Source organism: Vombatus ursinus, unplaced genomic scaffold (assembly GCF_900497805.2).
Source record: "Vombatus ursinus unplaced genomic scaffold, bare-nosed wombat genome assembly UNPS02014775.1, whole genome shotgun sequence".
In the NCBI taxonomy this organism is placed as follows: domain Eukaryota; kingdom Metazoa; phylum Chordata; class Mammalia; order Diprotodontia; family Vombatidae; genus Vombatus; species Vombatus ursinus.
The window spans coordinates 812,327-826,347 of record NW_020954553.1 but is presented as its reverse complement, the minus strand read 5'-3'; the positions used below and the strand labels follow the sequence as shown (position 1 = coordinate 826,347).

At 42.6% G+C, this 14,021-nt stretch overlaps 1 protein-coding gene across 5 annotated transcripts in view; it reads right to left on the bottom strand.

Annotated features, from left to right (window-relative positions):
* Window positions 1-14,021, bottom strand: part of PHACTR4 (phosphatase and actin regulator 4) — a 120,754-nt gene that overhangs the window by 13,099 nt on the left and 93,634 nt on the right. For all 5 annotated transcript variants that reach the window (XM_027864504.1, XM_027864507.1, XM_027864505.1 and 2 more), the window contains 5 exons: window positions 12,118-12,282; window positions 11,366-11,776; window positions 4,942-5,533; window positions 2,177-2,373; window positions 587-740 (listed from right to left, as the gene is read on the bottom strand). In XM_027864504.1, coding sequence (XP_027720305.1) covers window positions 587-740; window positions 2,177-2,373; window positions 4,942-5,533; window positions 11,366-11,776; window positions 12,118-12,282 — 1,519 coding nt within the window. The remainder of the gene's footprint in view (window positions 1-586; window positions 741-2,176; window positions 2,374-4,941; window positions 5,534-11,365; window positions 11,777-12,117; window positions 12,283-14,021) is intronic.

Sequence of the window (14,021 nt, the reverse complement as noted above, 5' to 3'; positions counted from 1 at the left end):
CTCTCTCTCTCTCTCTCTCTCTCTCTCTCTCTCTCTCTCTCTCTCTCACACACACACACACACACCCCTCCCTGAGTCAGTGAGCCTCTCTTTCCCAGAAAGCTGCTCAAATAACATTCCTAAAGCTCATATTGGACCATGCCATTCTTCTGTTTAAGAAGATTCAGGGGCTGCCCATAGAATCTAATACAAACTCTTCTGTTTGGCATTCAAAGTTCTTCACAATTAAAAAGAAAGAATATTTGAGAGATGTTGCAAAGGTGGAATAGACAAGCAAGCATTGACAACAACTTGGATATTGGGGGGAAGGGGAAGGGAGAAGAGTAAAAGAAGAGGCGAGATAGTGAGGAATCCAGGATGACTCCTAGGTTTGGAGTAACCCAACTGTAACATGGAAGGTAGGAGGGAGGGAGGGTGGGTTTGGGGGAAAAGATAATGAGTTCTGGTTTGGATATGTTCGGTTTAAGATGCCTACTGGACATCTAGTTCAAGATTATCTGAAAGGCAGTTGGAGATATGAGACTGGAGGTCAGCAGAAATATACGTGCAAGACAGATAGACAGGAGGAATATCATCTACTTCCTACCTAATCAAAGTATTCCCAATCTGATGTCGTATTTCATTCCACTCCTCCTTGCTCTTTCGAGGCCAAGAGTTTAAGCCCAGGTCTGATTCACTAGGTTTGCTATTCAACTTCATGGCAAGAGTATCTTTCCTCCTCACTTTGTTAGCCAGAGCACCTGGAGAATATAGAGGAGACAGAAGAGGGATGGTTAGTTTGAGAGCTAGTAGCTTACCTGGAATGAGGCACTCAAAGAGAACCCCTACCCTGCCGACTTTCTCCATAACCAAAAAGGATGTAGATATGGCTCTTCTGTCAGGAACACAAAGGCATGATGTAAAACAGGGTAACAGGAAGCCATCACTTTGTTCAAATGGGCACAGAGGAACCAAAAAGAACTTTAAAGGTACTGAAAGGATCAGGTCCCAAAAATCTTTTTCCTATTCTTCCTTTTCTCTCTTCTTGAGTGAGGAGAGAGTCTGAATTATATATAGCTATCTCAAACAGATAAATATTTGCTGGGAAAACCTCTTACATTGGATTTCTTTTTGGTACTCAATTACATGCTAGGAAAAGACCTGGTATGTCCCCACCCAAGTGCTTTGTCTGGGACGACTGAAAATGAAGCAAATACTGGGAGTAGCATTTACAGATTCCTTTGAGTTGGAGATTAAGGTGAAAAATCTTGCCATATTCCTGTAATGGAACAAGCCTTAATAGAATAAATGCATCTTACAGAAAATTACTTCTAATATGAGAAGCTCCAAAATATGTAGAAACAGGGAGAGAGGTAAAGGAGGGGGAAAAGAGCTTGCTTACAGAAAAACTGCAGGAATATAACCCTTCCCAAATAGGGATAAATGGAAGATATTAGGGCTTCCCTTATTGGGCAGCCAGGAAAAACGGAGACAGTTGATCAATTCCAAGGCCGAGAGATTTGGTTGGAATGATGTCCTTTCCATGTCAACTTGCCCCCATCATTTTTTTTTTTTGACCAGAGCTACTTTCTAACCCTTCTGTCTTTTAAAAAAATAAGCTTTGGTATATTATCCAATTGTTTATACATGCTTTTTAGCTCCTCCAAGCATGCTGCTGTGATGAAACAGGAGCAAGCACCACCTGGGAAGGATCATTGTGGGGGAGAGATCAGGGCTCTCATTTTATGGATGTCAGAAACTCCCTTTCTTAATGGAGGTCAGTAACTGCTATGCAACTGGCTAACAGGTCTGACTGAGGGTATGGAGAGGGCGAAGGCCTGCCCAGGACTGTATGGCTAGTACAGGTTTAGAGGGGGCATGTGGGCAGAGGCTTTGCTGTTCTCTATACTTAGGACATGTTGCCTCATGTGTCATAGGAAGTCTACATTCTAGCTTACTTTTCATCTAACTACCGGCGCTGCCAAAGTCCCATACAATCACCCCACAACAGTACCACATAAATACAAACTCTTAAGTCCAGCCAACCTCCTTCAACATGCTACCAAGGGGAGACACATCAAGACCACGTGAGAGGAGTTCAGGAGCGACATACTGTGGCTACTGAGACCACAGTCAGTCTGACTGATGAGAAAAACGCCATCCGTCCCCCGTCTATGCAAATGCTCCCCTTTCTTACTGTGTTGGCTTTCGTCTTCATCTTCTTCATCTCTATACAAAATGGGGCCCTCCGAGTCGGAGTCACTCCCCTTTTCCTCTTCCTCCTCCTGCACACACTGCGGTATGAGCTTAGGAATGACTGCGGTAGATGCCGCATCTCCAATGTAAGTTGATGGACAAGGTTGATCACCTTCCTCTTCTTCTTCATCGTCTGGACTAACAAATTAGCATAATTATTTTTTTCTAGAACAAGCCAATTGATTATATATCAGAGGAAAATTCTAAAAACTGAGCAACAAGCCCTAAAAAATGCTCACCAGCATCAAATACTTAAGCTAATTTCCTCACTCATCTGTAACAGTTTTTCTGAGAAACTCCTACCTAGGCTTCTCTTTCCCCTAGACTATCATGATCTCTACAATTCACTATAGTGACATATGAGACTGTTCTGGTTTCTAGGAAACTGTAATAGAGCAAAATACTGATCGTGTCTAAGGAAGAAGAGAAGGCAATGAGATGAAAAATCAAGTTTTCCTCTCCTAATACTGCAGGTTTAACATTATTATTCACACACTAATGCACTGGTGGTGGAGTTGTGAAATGATCCAACCATCGTGGAGAGCAATATGGAACTATGGCCAAAGGGCTATAAAAGCACGGATACCCTTTGACCCAGACTAGACCATTACTAGGTCTGTATCCTAAAGAGATAAAAAACAAAAAAGAAAAGGACCTATATGCACAAAAATATTTATAACAGCTCTTTTTGTGGTGGCAAAGAATTGGATATTGAAGAGATGTCCATCAACTGGGGAATTACTGAACAAACTGTGATATATGATTGTGATGGAATATAGTGAGATGACAAGCAGGATACTCTCAGAAAAACCTGGACTTATATGAACCAATGCAAAATGAAATAAGCAGAACCAGGAGAACACTGTACACAGTAACAGCAATACTGTACAAGGATCAATTGTAAATGACTTAGCTATTCTCAGCAAAACTATGATCTAAGAGGATTCCAAAGGACTTATGATGAAAAATGCTGTTCCACGTCCAGAGAAAGAACTGATGGAGTCTGAATGCAGACTGAAGCACACTCTTTTCACTTTCTTTATTTTTCTTTTTTTTTTTTGCTTGTGTTTTCTTTCAAAACATGACTAACATGGAAATATATTTTGTATGACTACACATGTAAAAACTATATAAAATTGCTTGCCTTCCCAAGGAGGGGGAAGGGGAAGGAAGGAGAGAATTTGGAATTCAAAGTTATTAAAAATTATTTTTCATGTAACTGGGAAAAAACAAAATATTAAGATAAAAAAAAAACTCCATTATTATTCAGTTTATTTTAAGCTCCCAAACTGCCTCTTTACCTATCTTGGAGGGCCTGAGATAATACTCGTGAATACAAATGATACAGCTGAAGAAAATGACCTATTGAATGGTGGAACCGAATGTCTTTGTATCCCTGACAATGCTCTCTAGAGATGAGCTCATTATAAAATCTTCAACGCCACCAAATGATGTGAATCCACAGTCAAAACTGTTCTTAATCCTTGTGGGGAATGGGCAAACCATGCAAGAACAAACACTGGCTTGAACACAATGTTTTAAATGTTGGCAGGAGGGATCCAGAGACACAATTTTGCTTGGGGAAAGTTGGAAACCAAAATCTTTCCTAATTAACAGTGAGGTGGTTGACTCTGCACTTGCAGAGGGGCTTGCAACTTTTGGGCTAAACTAAAAAGCTCCACCAAGGAAGGGATGACTGTAGGGAAAAGACCCAAAGCAGTGGGCCTTGTTAGAACATGTTCCCTTGTTAAAACCAAGAAAAGCTTATCTATCAACATAAACCTTTTAAAATTCTGTACATAAGAAATCAGAGACATTTTTGAGCACTGTCAATATGGGAATTTGTTTTGACTATGCATGCATATTTATTCTGAAGGCTTAGTTTTTTGTATTTTTATACTGGAGAGATGTGAGGAGAAAAAAATAAATGTTTGCTTTTAAAATGCACTGAAAAATTAATTTAAAAAATTATCTTCACGTAGATTTTTATAAGAAACAGAAAGAATACATGTAGTAGCTAGAGAGGTAGACTCAGAATCAGAGAGACCCAGGTGAAGTCCAACCCTCCAAGTTAAACACTGACGAGGTCACTGTGGGCAAGTCACCTGAACTTTGAACACCCCAAGTAACTCTCTAAAACAAGGGCCCTTAATCTGGGGAGTAAACTTTTTTCTAAAAATATTTTGGTAACTATATCAATACAATTAGTTTCTTCTGTAATCCCATGCATTTTATTTTGTGCACTTAAACATGTTATTCTGAACTTTTCTCAGACCATGGGGCAAAAGGGATCACAACACAGAAAAGGTTATGAAGTCTTGCTCTGAGGAGGTTAGCTGGCACAGTGGATAGGGCACTGGCTTTGAAGTATGGAGGACCTAATTGAAATCCAGTCTGAGACACTTAGGAGGGGGAGAGAGAGAGAAAGAGAGAGAGAGAGAGAGAGAGACACAGAGACAGAGAGAAAGAGAAAGAGACAGAGCCAGAGAGACTTGGGAGGGGGGGGGGGGGGTGGCACGGCACAGAGACCCCTCCTCTAAGATATTCCTAAGAAGATTAAATCACTAGCCTGGCCAAAAAGAAAATTCTTTACAAGCTAATTATTCTAAATAGCAAGATATTTATGTACATTATTACAATTCTTCCCTTAATGCTAACTTGAGAAGGAGAAGTGTAGATTTTATGAAAGACTTAAATGGCACTCACACTTTAAGCATTTCAATGGTGACAGGGAGCGACCTGGTCCGACCCAGAGTACCACTGTCTTCAGAAAAGCCTTTGCTGTTCTCAAACAGCAAGGAATGAGCCCTCTGAGACTCCTCCAGTGGCGGGGTGATGGGCAGAGGGGAAGTCAGGGCTTGCTGGATGCGGATGTGTAGTGGTAGTGGGGGAAGACGAGAGGGTAAGAGGGACTCTCCAAAGCCCTGGTCAGGCGTCCTCTTGGGCACTTCCAAGACCTGATCTTCCACTTGAGGGATGTCTGGGGGTAGTTCTAGGGAGGGTGGGTGCTCAATTTCTGGCACCATTTGAAGAGTCTTGGGAGGCAATGGAGGAGAACATGAGGGTTCAGGAGGTATATGAGTAGGCAGAGGGGGAGAAGGGGAGGGAGGCGGGATCATCTGGACTGAATTGGAGGCAGAGGAACTGATCCCCTCTCTCTGACCATTTGAAGGTTTTGTCGTGGTGGCAGCAGACTCCAAGGAAGGCATCAGAGGAGGCGGAATCCCTCTCTTGGGTGGTAAAGGTGGGGATGGTTTTGCTAGCAATGTGCCACTGTTGATTGCTTGTGAAAGTTCAGCTGTAAAGAGAAGAGAAACACCTTAGTTTAACTTGGAATTTAGAGATGGAGATAATCAGGATAGGCAATGGTCCTAACTACTGCAACAAAAGGATATAAATCTTAGTCATTTAGGCAAATTACCAAATTTCATAAACTTATTAGTTGCTTTAGAAATTTTCATTCCCAAGCAAAATTCACCAAAAAAAGTTGGGAAAGATAAATTATAAAGATTTCTTAGAAAAGTTCTTCCTATTTCCAAGACACTGTGTAGATGGTAAAATTTCAGTTTTAATATCCAAAATAACAGAGTAGGTAAACAGTTTTTGTTCTGATATTGATTTAGACAAAAGTGGCTGATTAAGTGTGAATGGGTCAGAAAGACAAGGAGTTCCTCTGGTGATCCATTCTTCTGTAATCAACGAAAACAAAAGGGCACAATAGCAAAACAAATGCTAGAAGAGGAGTTAAGCAACCTACTCAGATATTTTCCATTTGCAAAAACATCTTGCATTTACATAACACTTTTCCTAGCAGAACTTCCAAGTGCACACCCATATTATTTGATTAACTGAAGCTGTAAGGCTACACAAGGGTAGACATTATCAGGGCCATCTTATAAAAGAAGAAACTGAGGTTTACTGAAGTTAAGGGATTTGCCCACTAGCACAGGGTCAATGAGAGCAGAGTCAGAACTAGCAGGGAAGCCTCCAGATTCCCATTTCCTCCATCCACAAGTTCACACCTGCCTCTTGCATTCTCCACTATCAATAGTTACTCAGGTCCATATACCGTATCAAGAGTTCATGGATTCCAACGTGTGCTGTTGTTCAGTCATTTCAGTTGTGTCCAACTCTCTGTGACCCTATTTGAGGTTTTCTTGGCAAAGATACTGGAGTGGTTTGTCATTTCCTTCTCCAGCTCACTTTACAAATGAGGAAACTGAGGCAAACAGGGTGAAGTGACTTGCCCAGGGTCACACAGCTAGTAAGTGTCAGAGGCCAGATCTGAACTCTAGATAAGCACCAAGCCTGGAGCTCTCTCCACTGTGCCACTTGGCTGCCCTACAACGATGTGTATTCCCGCACAATTCCCCAGGGCTCTTTCTAGCTCCAGTGCTCTCACAATTCCAGAAAGATCCCCTAGAGAAAATGTTTCAAGGAAATTTAGGAAGTCCCCAGAAACATATAACATATAACATATCCAGGGTTTGCCTCCACTAAAAGAAAAGTGTTCAGAAGATGGCAGTCTAGCGCTATTCTGTCTTTTCCTACTACCTCCTAATTCCTCTGGAAGCCCACTCAACACTTGTAACTCATCCCTCACAGCATCCACTTCCCTCAAGTAGCTCCTCAGTGCCTGCCCAACACAGACAACCCCTCGATCCACACTCCCTGGGAATCCAACAGAGAGCCAAGTAAAAACCTTGCCCAAGACTTTGTCTTCGTGAAAATAACACACCAACTATCAGGCCGTGGTTGCTACTGCAATCCAACTAAACATCACGTTACGTCGTGTCCACCATATTCAAGCTGCCATTGTTCAGTCAGTCATTCCAGTACTGTCCAACTCTTTCTGACCCCATTTGGAGTTTTTGTGGCAGAGATACTGGAGTGATTTGCCATTTCCTTCTCCAGCTCATTTTGCAAATGAAGAAACGGAGGCAAACAGTGTAAAGTGATTTGCCCAGGGTCACACATGGAGTGTCTGAGGCTGGATTTGAACTTGGGTCTACCTGATTCCGGGCCCTGTGCCACCTACCTGTTTCAATATCCAGGTGAATAAAAATTATGCAAACACTTTCTCAAGCCACGTGTTTCCAAAATTACTTAATGAAACTCTCAAATGCAGGGCATCCTTGACAAGAACATTAGAAGCTGGGGGGAAAGATTTTATAACTCTTAGCAAGCTATCAAAATGTTATCAGTAACAATGGTCTTTCTCTAGGTCTTTTGATAGTTTAGTGAACACCTGTGCAAGGATGGGGTGTCAACTTTGCTAGTGGAAGTAATTCCAGAAGCTATTAACAAGAATTCTGAAAAATATGAGAACTGTTAACCAAAAACGGAGATCAAGTATTCTTCTATTTTGGTTTTGGACTAGGAGTTCCTTATATGACAAAAGGGATATGGTGCAGAGGAGGTTTTCACGTCTAGTTCAGGGAATTTCATGCCACTCTCCTTCTATCTGAAATTTCTACTTCTGGGCTCATAGTAAGATTGAAATATTTCTGGGTATCACAGAAACCAGTGCAGTACATTGTTTATATTTGGAGTCAGGATTTAGTTCAAATCTAGGCTCTACCAGTTCACCGCCCTTATGAACTTGGAAGTACTAACACAGAATAATAAATGGAGAGTTGGCTGTGGAATCAGTAAGACCTGGGTTCATGATTTATCTCTCACATACACTGGCAGGGTGACCTTGGGTAAATCACTTAACCGCTCAATGCTCCAGGTAAATGCAGAGAAGGGGCTGATGGGCATTAGTAGAGGGATGGACTTCACCAGGCCTATGTCAGTGAAATGACCATCCCAGTCTCAGTCCCAGTCCAGGGGCCTAGAGTTCCTTCATTTTAAACTAAATGGGACTGGTTTAGAGGACCTCTTAAGTCGGCTGCTGCACTAAATTGATGACTGTATGATGAATAATGAGATCACAGCCCCAACAAAGTATCAAATTCAATATTAGAGTAACACTATGTATGCGTTTGTAGGGAGAGGGAGGGAAGGAAAGCAGGGACTTGAATAATCTGGTCCTTGGCCAGAAAGGTTATGGACTCAAAGGGACTCCAAGAGCTCACCCAGAACTACCCCTTTCTATGGCATCATAGAGCAGTTTGTGAGGGGGCCAATAACAGGCTGCCTGGAACCCTGCCCTTTCTATGGTGTGATGGAGCAGTGCGGCAAGGGACTCTGCCCTTTATGCCAAGGACATGTGCTGCTGGGCCGCTAAGTCTCTCCAGCTGCCCCCTTTAGGAAGCTGCAGCAGAGATGAAAGAAGAAATCCCTGGACTGGGAGGGCGAAGTCACCTATGTGACTCTGGATACGGCAGTGAGGTTTGGGGTCTCCAATTTCCCGCCCTCACAGAACAGACAAAGACTTCTCTTCCTGTTCTGTATTGGCAAGAGCACTGGACTTGGGAATAAGGAAACCTGGAATTGAATTTGTAACTTTAACCTTGATTAGCTGTGTGACCAAAGGCCAGCCGCTTCCACCCACTGTTTCCTCATTTGTAAAAATGGGAAAATACCTGCCCAGTTTTCCTCAGAGAGCTGCTGTGAGGAAAGCTCAGCATCAATGGAGCTTTTAGAGAAAGAATATATAAAAGCTCTTTGAATCTTAAAGGGCATGGCACTTGATAAAAGCAAAGCAGGGATGACAAACCATCTGTAACTTGTTCCTACTCCCCCTCCTCCAGCCACCCCACCCCACTTGAAGGTGTTGGCAAGCTTAACAAACTCAATTTCTATTCCCTAATTATTCGTAAAAACTTTCAAGCTGAGGAAGCTGAGGAGCTATTTCCTCAAAAACCACCCTAAGCACTGCACCCTTTCCCCCTGGCTCTGAATTACTGATTAAGAAACCCTTCAACCAGCTCTGGCATTCGTGGACACTGGATTTAAAAGAGTCCGAAATAAATGTGAAAATGTTCCATTCTGTCACTTAATAATTAAAAAATGACTACCCTTCATGAAGGAAGTACTGCGGCAAAGTGAAAACAAACACAATAACAACACCCCACAGTAGGGAGATTGTGTTTCCAGACATAGTCTTTGTTATTTACTCAGAACTAGGTGAGCGTTAGTCCCAGCCTCTTCGGGTCCAACCTGCTATGTGAACACACCCATTCCCAGAGCTGGTTACAAGGATTATTTCCTCTTTTTCTACAACAGCCCAGAGGCAAGTGGAGGGAGCAGAGGCTGGAAAAAAGGCAAGAGGAAGGAAACCAAGAAAGGAGGACCTCTGAGGACTCAAAGAAGCAGAAGCCTCCAAACACGGAAGGCACCTCAGAAGTGATCTACCCAACCAGTGAGAAGCATTGTTTCTGCTTACACCATCCCCTGACAGATGGTTGTCTAGCCTTTGCCTGACACCTCCTAATTACAGGGGGTTCAGCACCTTTCAGAGCAGCCCAGTCTCCTATCTGCCCAACTACAGCTACAATAGGTAGGCAGTTTTCCCTTAAGCTGAGTCTAAAACTTCCCTCCAAATTCTATTTCTTGACACAACATGGAATCAGTCCAATACCTCTTTCTCCTGAAACAGCCCTTCATGTATTTGCGTCTAACGACCATTTCCCACCACCCCATTCCTATTCTCATCCAGCTGCCCATTCTTTTCTTCTTCAAGGGGAAACAATGACGTATGGGTCATTATTATTAGGTAGATTTTCACTCCCACTGTTAATTTTTAAATGACTGAAATCCTTCTGTAACACATGTATTTGTATGTATAGTTTTATATATGTTTAAGATAATATTTGTTAGTCTGTTTTTAGACTAGCCAGTAGGTTACTTGAAAGCTAGGTCCATAAGTTACACATTATATACAGTCCAGGTGGGCTCAGCATATAAGTAGGGTTTAAATGTCAGTCAATTAAACATTTTCATTTATCTGTAACGAGAGGCAGCACAAACCAGGAAAGCTATGGAGAAGTCACAATAAAGGTAAGTATTTTAAAAGCTTCTCAAAGATAGCTTAATTGCAATCTTCAACCTTCATTTAGGTGCTCAGGTATATCAGTTCTAATCCAAGCTTCAAGAGATAGGGTTCCTGAAACCAGGGAGTCTTACAAGGGTAGATATTTGATAAACTGAGATGAATTCACAAATGATCCAAGCTCTATTTAAACTTAGGCTTTTAAGTTAGTAAAATCAAGTAGAACAGGTTCAACACAACACCCCTCATTTATTACTGGATCACTGATCAACACAATTCTGACCATTTTCCAAATAATAATTCTTAGGATCCTAATGAAGGTGGGGAGGGACAGCAGATCAGGGACTGGGAACTTACAACTTCTAGTCCACAAGTGGCCCTGTAGGTCCTCAAGTGCGGCCCATTTGACTGAATCCAAACTTCACAAAACAAATCTCCTTAATAAAGGGAATTGTTCTGTAAAACTCAGACTAGGTCAAAAGGCCACACCCAAGGACCTGGAAGGCCACAAGTGGCCTCAAGGCCGCAGGTTCCCCACCCCTAGATAGGTCATCGGGCTCAACACCGAATGTGACCAGGAATCTTCTCTAAATCAGTCCTGCTCTAGCCTCTCTTTGAAGAACTCCAGTGATGGGGAATGCAAGATACTTCTTAGGAAGTCCCCCCCACCTTTTCTCCTTAGCAAGTTTTTTCATCAGGTTGAAAAAAATAAACTACTCTTAATTTCTTCCCCATGCTCCTTCTCAGCCAGAATTACAGCAACCTAAAGGATGCCAGCTGGGGGCTCATAACATGACTTTTTATTTTCCCTGCAATGTTCTAAATGAAACCTCAAATATTAATGATTGCATTAGTCATTCATATCATTTACATATGTTTATACATTTAAGTCATCAGGGTAACGCATCTGAACCCTCAAAAACACTTATTAGCCAAAAAGAAGCACGGTTATGGCTAAATCTTCTGGCCCCACGACTCAGTTTTCATACCTAGACAAGTTTTCAAAAGTTTTCTCATATTTAGGTAAATTAAAAAACCAGCTGTATTACATACACATTTGTGAACATGTACACAAAAGTGCTGTGTACATATAACAGTAAAATACTTTAAAAACAAATCCGTTTTTCTCTTGTTAATGACCGATAAAATTTCCCTAAGCTGTGCCAGATGACAGCCTGAAGAGTCACTTACCAATAACAGGGTTACTATTTCTGTTAGCTGGTTTAGGGGGAGGGATGGGGGGCTGCTTGGCAGGGGCAGTGTGGGTCATATTCAAGGTAGCGGTCGTGTTAGTGCTGACAGGAACAGCAGGCAGAGTCCTGGGAGCTGGGGAAGGGGTGCTGGAGGAACTAACTGTCTTTGCTAGGCCTGGGGTTGCAGTGCTGGCAGTAGGTGCTGTGGAGGAGGAGGAAGAAGTGGAGGAGGAGGAGGAGGAGGAGGAGGAAATGGTCCTTGCAGTGCTGCCGCCAGCGACGTCATCTGCTTGCCCATCACTTTCTTCCTGAGAAGATGACAAGGGTCTTTTGGGTCGGGGTAAAAGCGGCTTGGGTGCTGGCTCAGGAATGGGTTCCAATTCAGAACTGAGTCGGCTTCCGGATGAGCCTGTGGAAGAAAATTATTGTTGTTTTGTTAAAGGAGAACAGATTTGGTGGAGACGGAAGGCATCATCTAGATCAGGGAATTAACGCATTCAGACACGGATGACCCAAGGCTCTTTACAAGCAACACCTCCTTATTCTTTCCTCCCCACTTCTGCTACCATTTGGCTGTTTCTCTTCTCAATAACTATGTCACCAGAGTGGAGGCAAGAGGAATGATCATGGTAAAATTCCACTGAACTCTGTTCTCACTTTCACCATCAGCCAGACACATTCAGGGTTTGCCGCCCCTGTCCCTTTGAAGTTCTGCTTCAAACCCAGAGCCCGACACAACAATATGCTCACCTGGCTGCGTCTTTGGTTCCTCTCCTGGAAGAGGCTTCTTAAACCTTGATGTCCTTCCTAGCTCCTCCTCCATCTGGCCAGGATTAGAAGGCCCAGCATTCCCGATAGGAATGGTATGGCCATTCTTTAATGAAGTATGGCTGAACTTCCCAGAATCTTCTCCACCTGTTAGGCAGAGAGAAAAAGAAGCCAAAATGAAGAAACCAACAATAAGTCTATGGGGAGAAAAGCCAGTGTTGTACAATCTTTCTCACACCATACATTTTACTGATGTTAACTCCATTTTAATCTAAGCCCCGTGGAAGAATGATGCCGATTTTTGTCTTGGAAGCCTGATAAAAACAAGACTAAAGTAAGGAACCACTAGACTGCATGTGTGAGTATGGAACCTCCTATGATTCTGGTATAAAACCATGTATTGTCCCAAAGACAACAGAAGGTTATATATGCCACGGAGAGATTCTCCCAGAAAACAACTGGGTTCTTTGAGGGGAAGAGAAAGGAATAAAAGAGACCCAACTCCTGGAAACCTCTCATTCTGCTGGCAGAATCACGGGGACGTGCCCTGTGGGTTTTGCAAGAGCTGGCCTATTCCAGCTTTTGTGGGTATCAGAAATTTGAGGGACGTGTACCACAGCACTTCCGAAAGCAGCCCACCCTGCCAATCATAAAAAACGCTCCTCTTTCCCATCTGCTAACAGGGAGCTGGAGAGCAACCATCACACTTCAAACAGCCCGAGGATGGGTTAGAAAGTGATTATGGATAGCAGAAGCAGGCAGCCAGTATATTAAAATATACTTTACAAATTAGTCTTTTTCTCATAGTTTAGGTACCCAATAGAGAGCAGGAAATCTGGGGCAGCTGCAAGCACCTTGGGTCAGGAAATATGGGTTCCAGTCCCAGCTCCTCGCCAATGTGGCTATATAACCTGGGGTATATTGCTTTTCCCTTCAAGGCTTCATATTGCTAAGAAAAGGGGAGTGGATTAGATGATCTCTGAGGTCCTGTCCAGCAATTAAGTTTCTCTGATTACATTTCCAGAGGATTTCTCCATTTAAAAAAGTAAAGGAAATATGACAATCAAAAGGCAAAAAGAAAAAAAGTCACACCTCTATTATTAGGGCTGTGGAGTTTTTAAATATACAGGAATACAACACAAAATAATCATTAACTTCAAAGCAGCAAAAAAGTATGAATTTCATTACTATGAGAGGAGAAACTGACCATCTGCTAAAACCCTTTTTCTTTAGTGGATATTCTAAAGATTCCATTTCCAAAGGTATTTCATTTAAACAATTCCAACATGAACTGCCAACGCCGGTCTCCAAATAACTGTTACTGCAGCACTTGCCAGCATAGAGACAAGCAGTTTGAATAAATGTGAGAGCAGCTCACAATTCTCTAATTCTCCTCCAAACATTCTCCTACTAACCCTATGAGGTTGAAAGGACAATGTTGCTATCTTCCCCTTTACAGAGGAGGAAAATGAGGCTCAAGCCCCACACCACCCACAAAGTGTGAGGGCTGGGACTTGAACCCACACCCTGCGACACTAAATCCAGGGCTCTTTTAACTAAAATCAGCTGCTTCTCCAGTGTTATAAATACTAAGAAAGGATCCATAAAATCTATGAAAAATTTAACATTATACAGGTCAAACCAGACTTACTGTAAAGCTAAAAAATAAGACACTCTCCCACCCCACCCCACCCCACCCCAGCACAGAGCCTGATGCCAATCCCTGTAGCAGGCCCCTGCTGGGGTGTAAAGCTGAGCAGATCAGATTCTGGGCTGGCCCCCTGCATCTTCAAGGCTCCAAACGGCTCACATCAAAAGCGAGAAGACATGGTGTGGAGGGCTGGCACAGAGTAACTAAAGATGAACCTGGAAATAAGGAACTGATG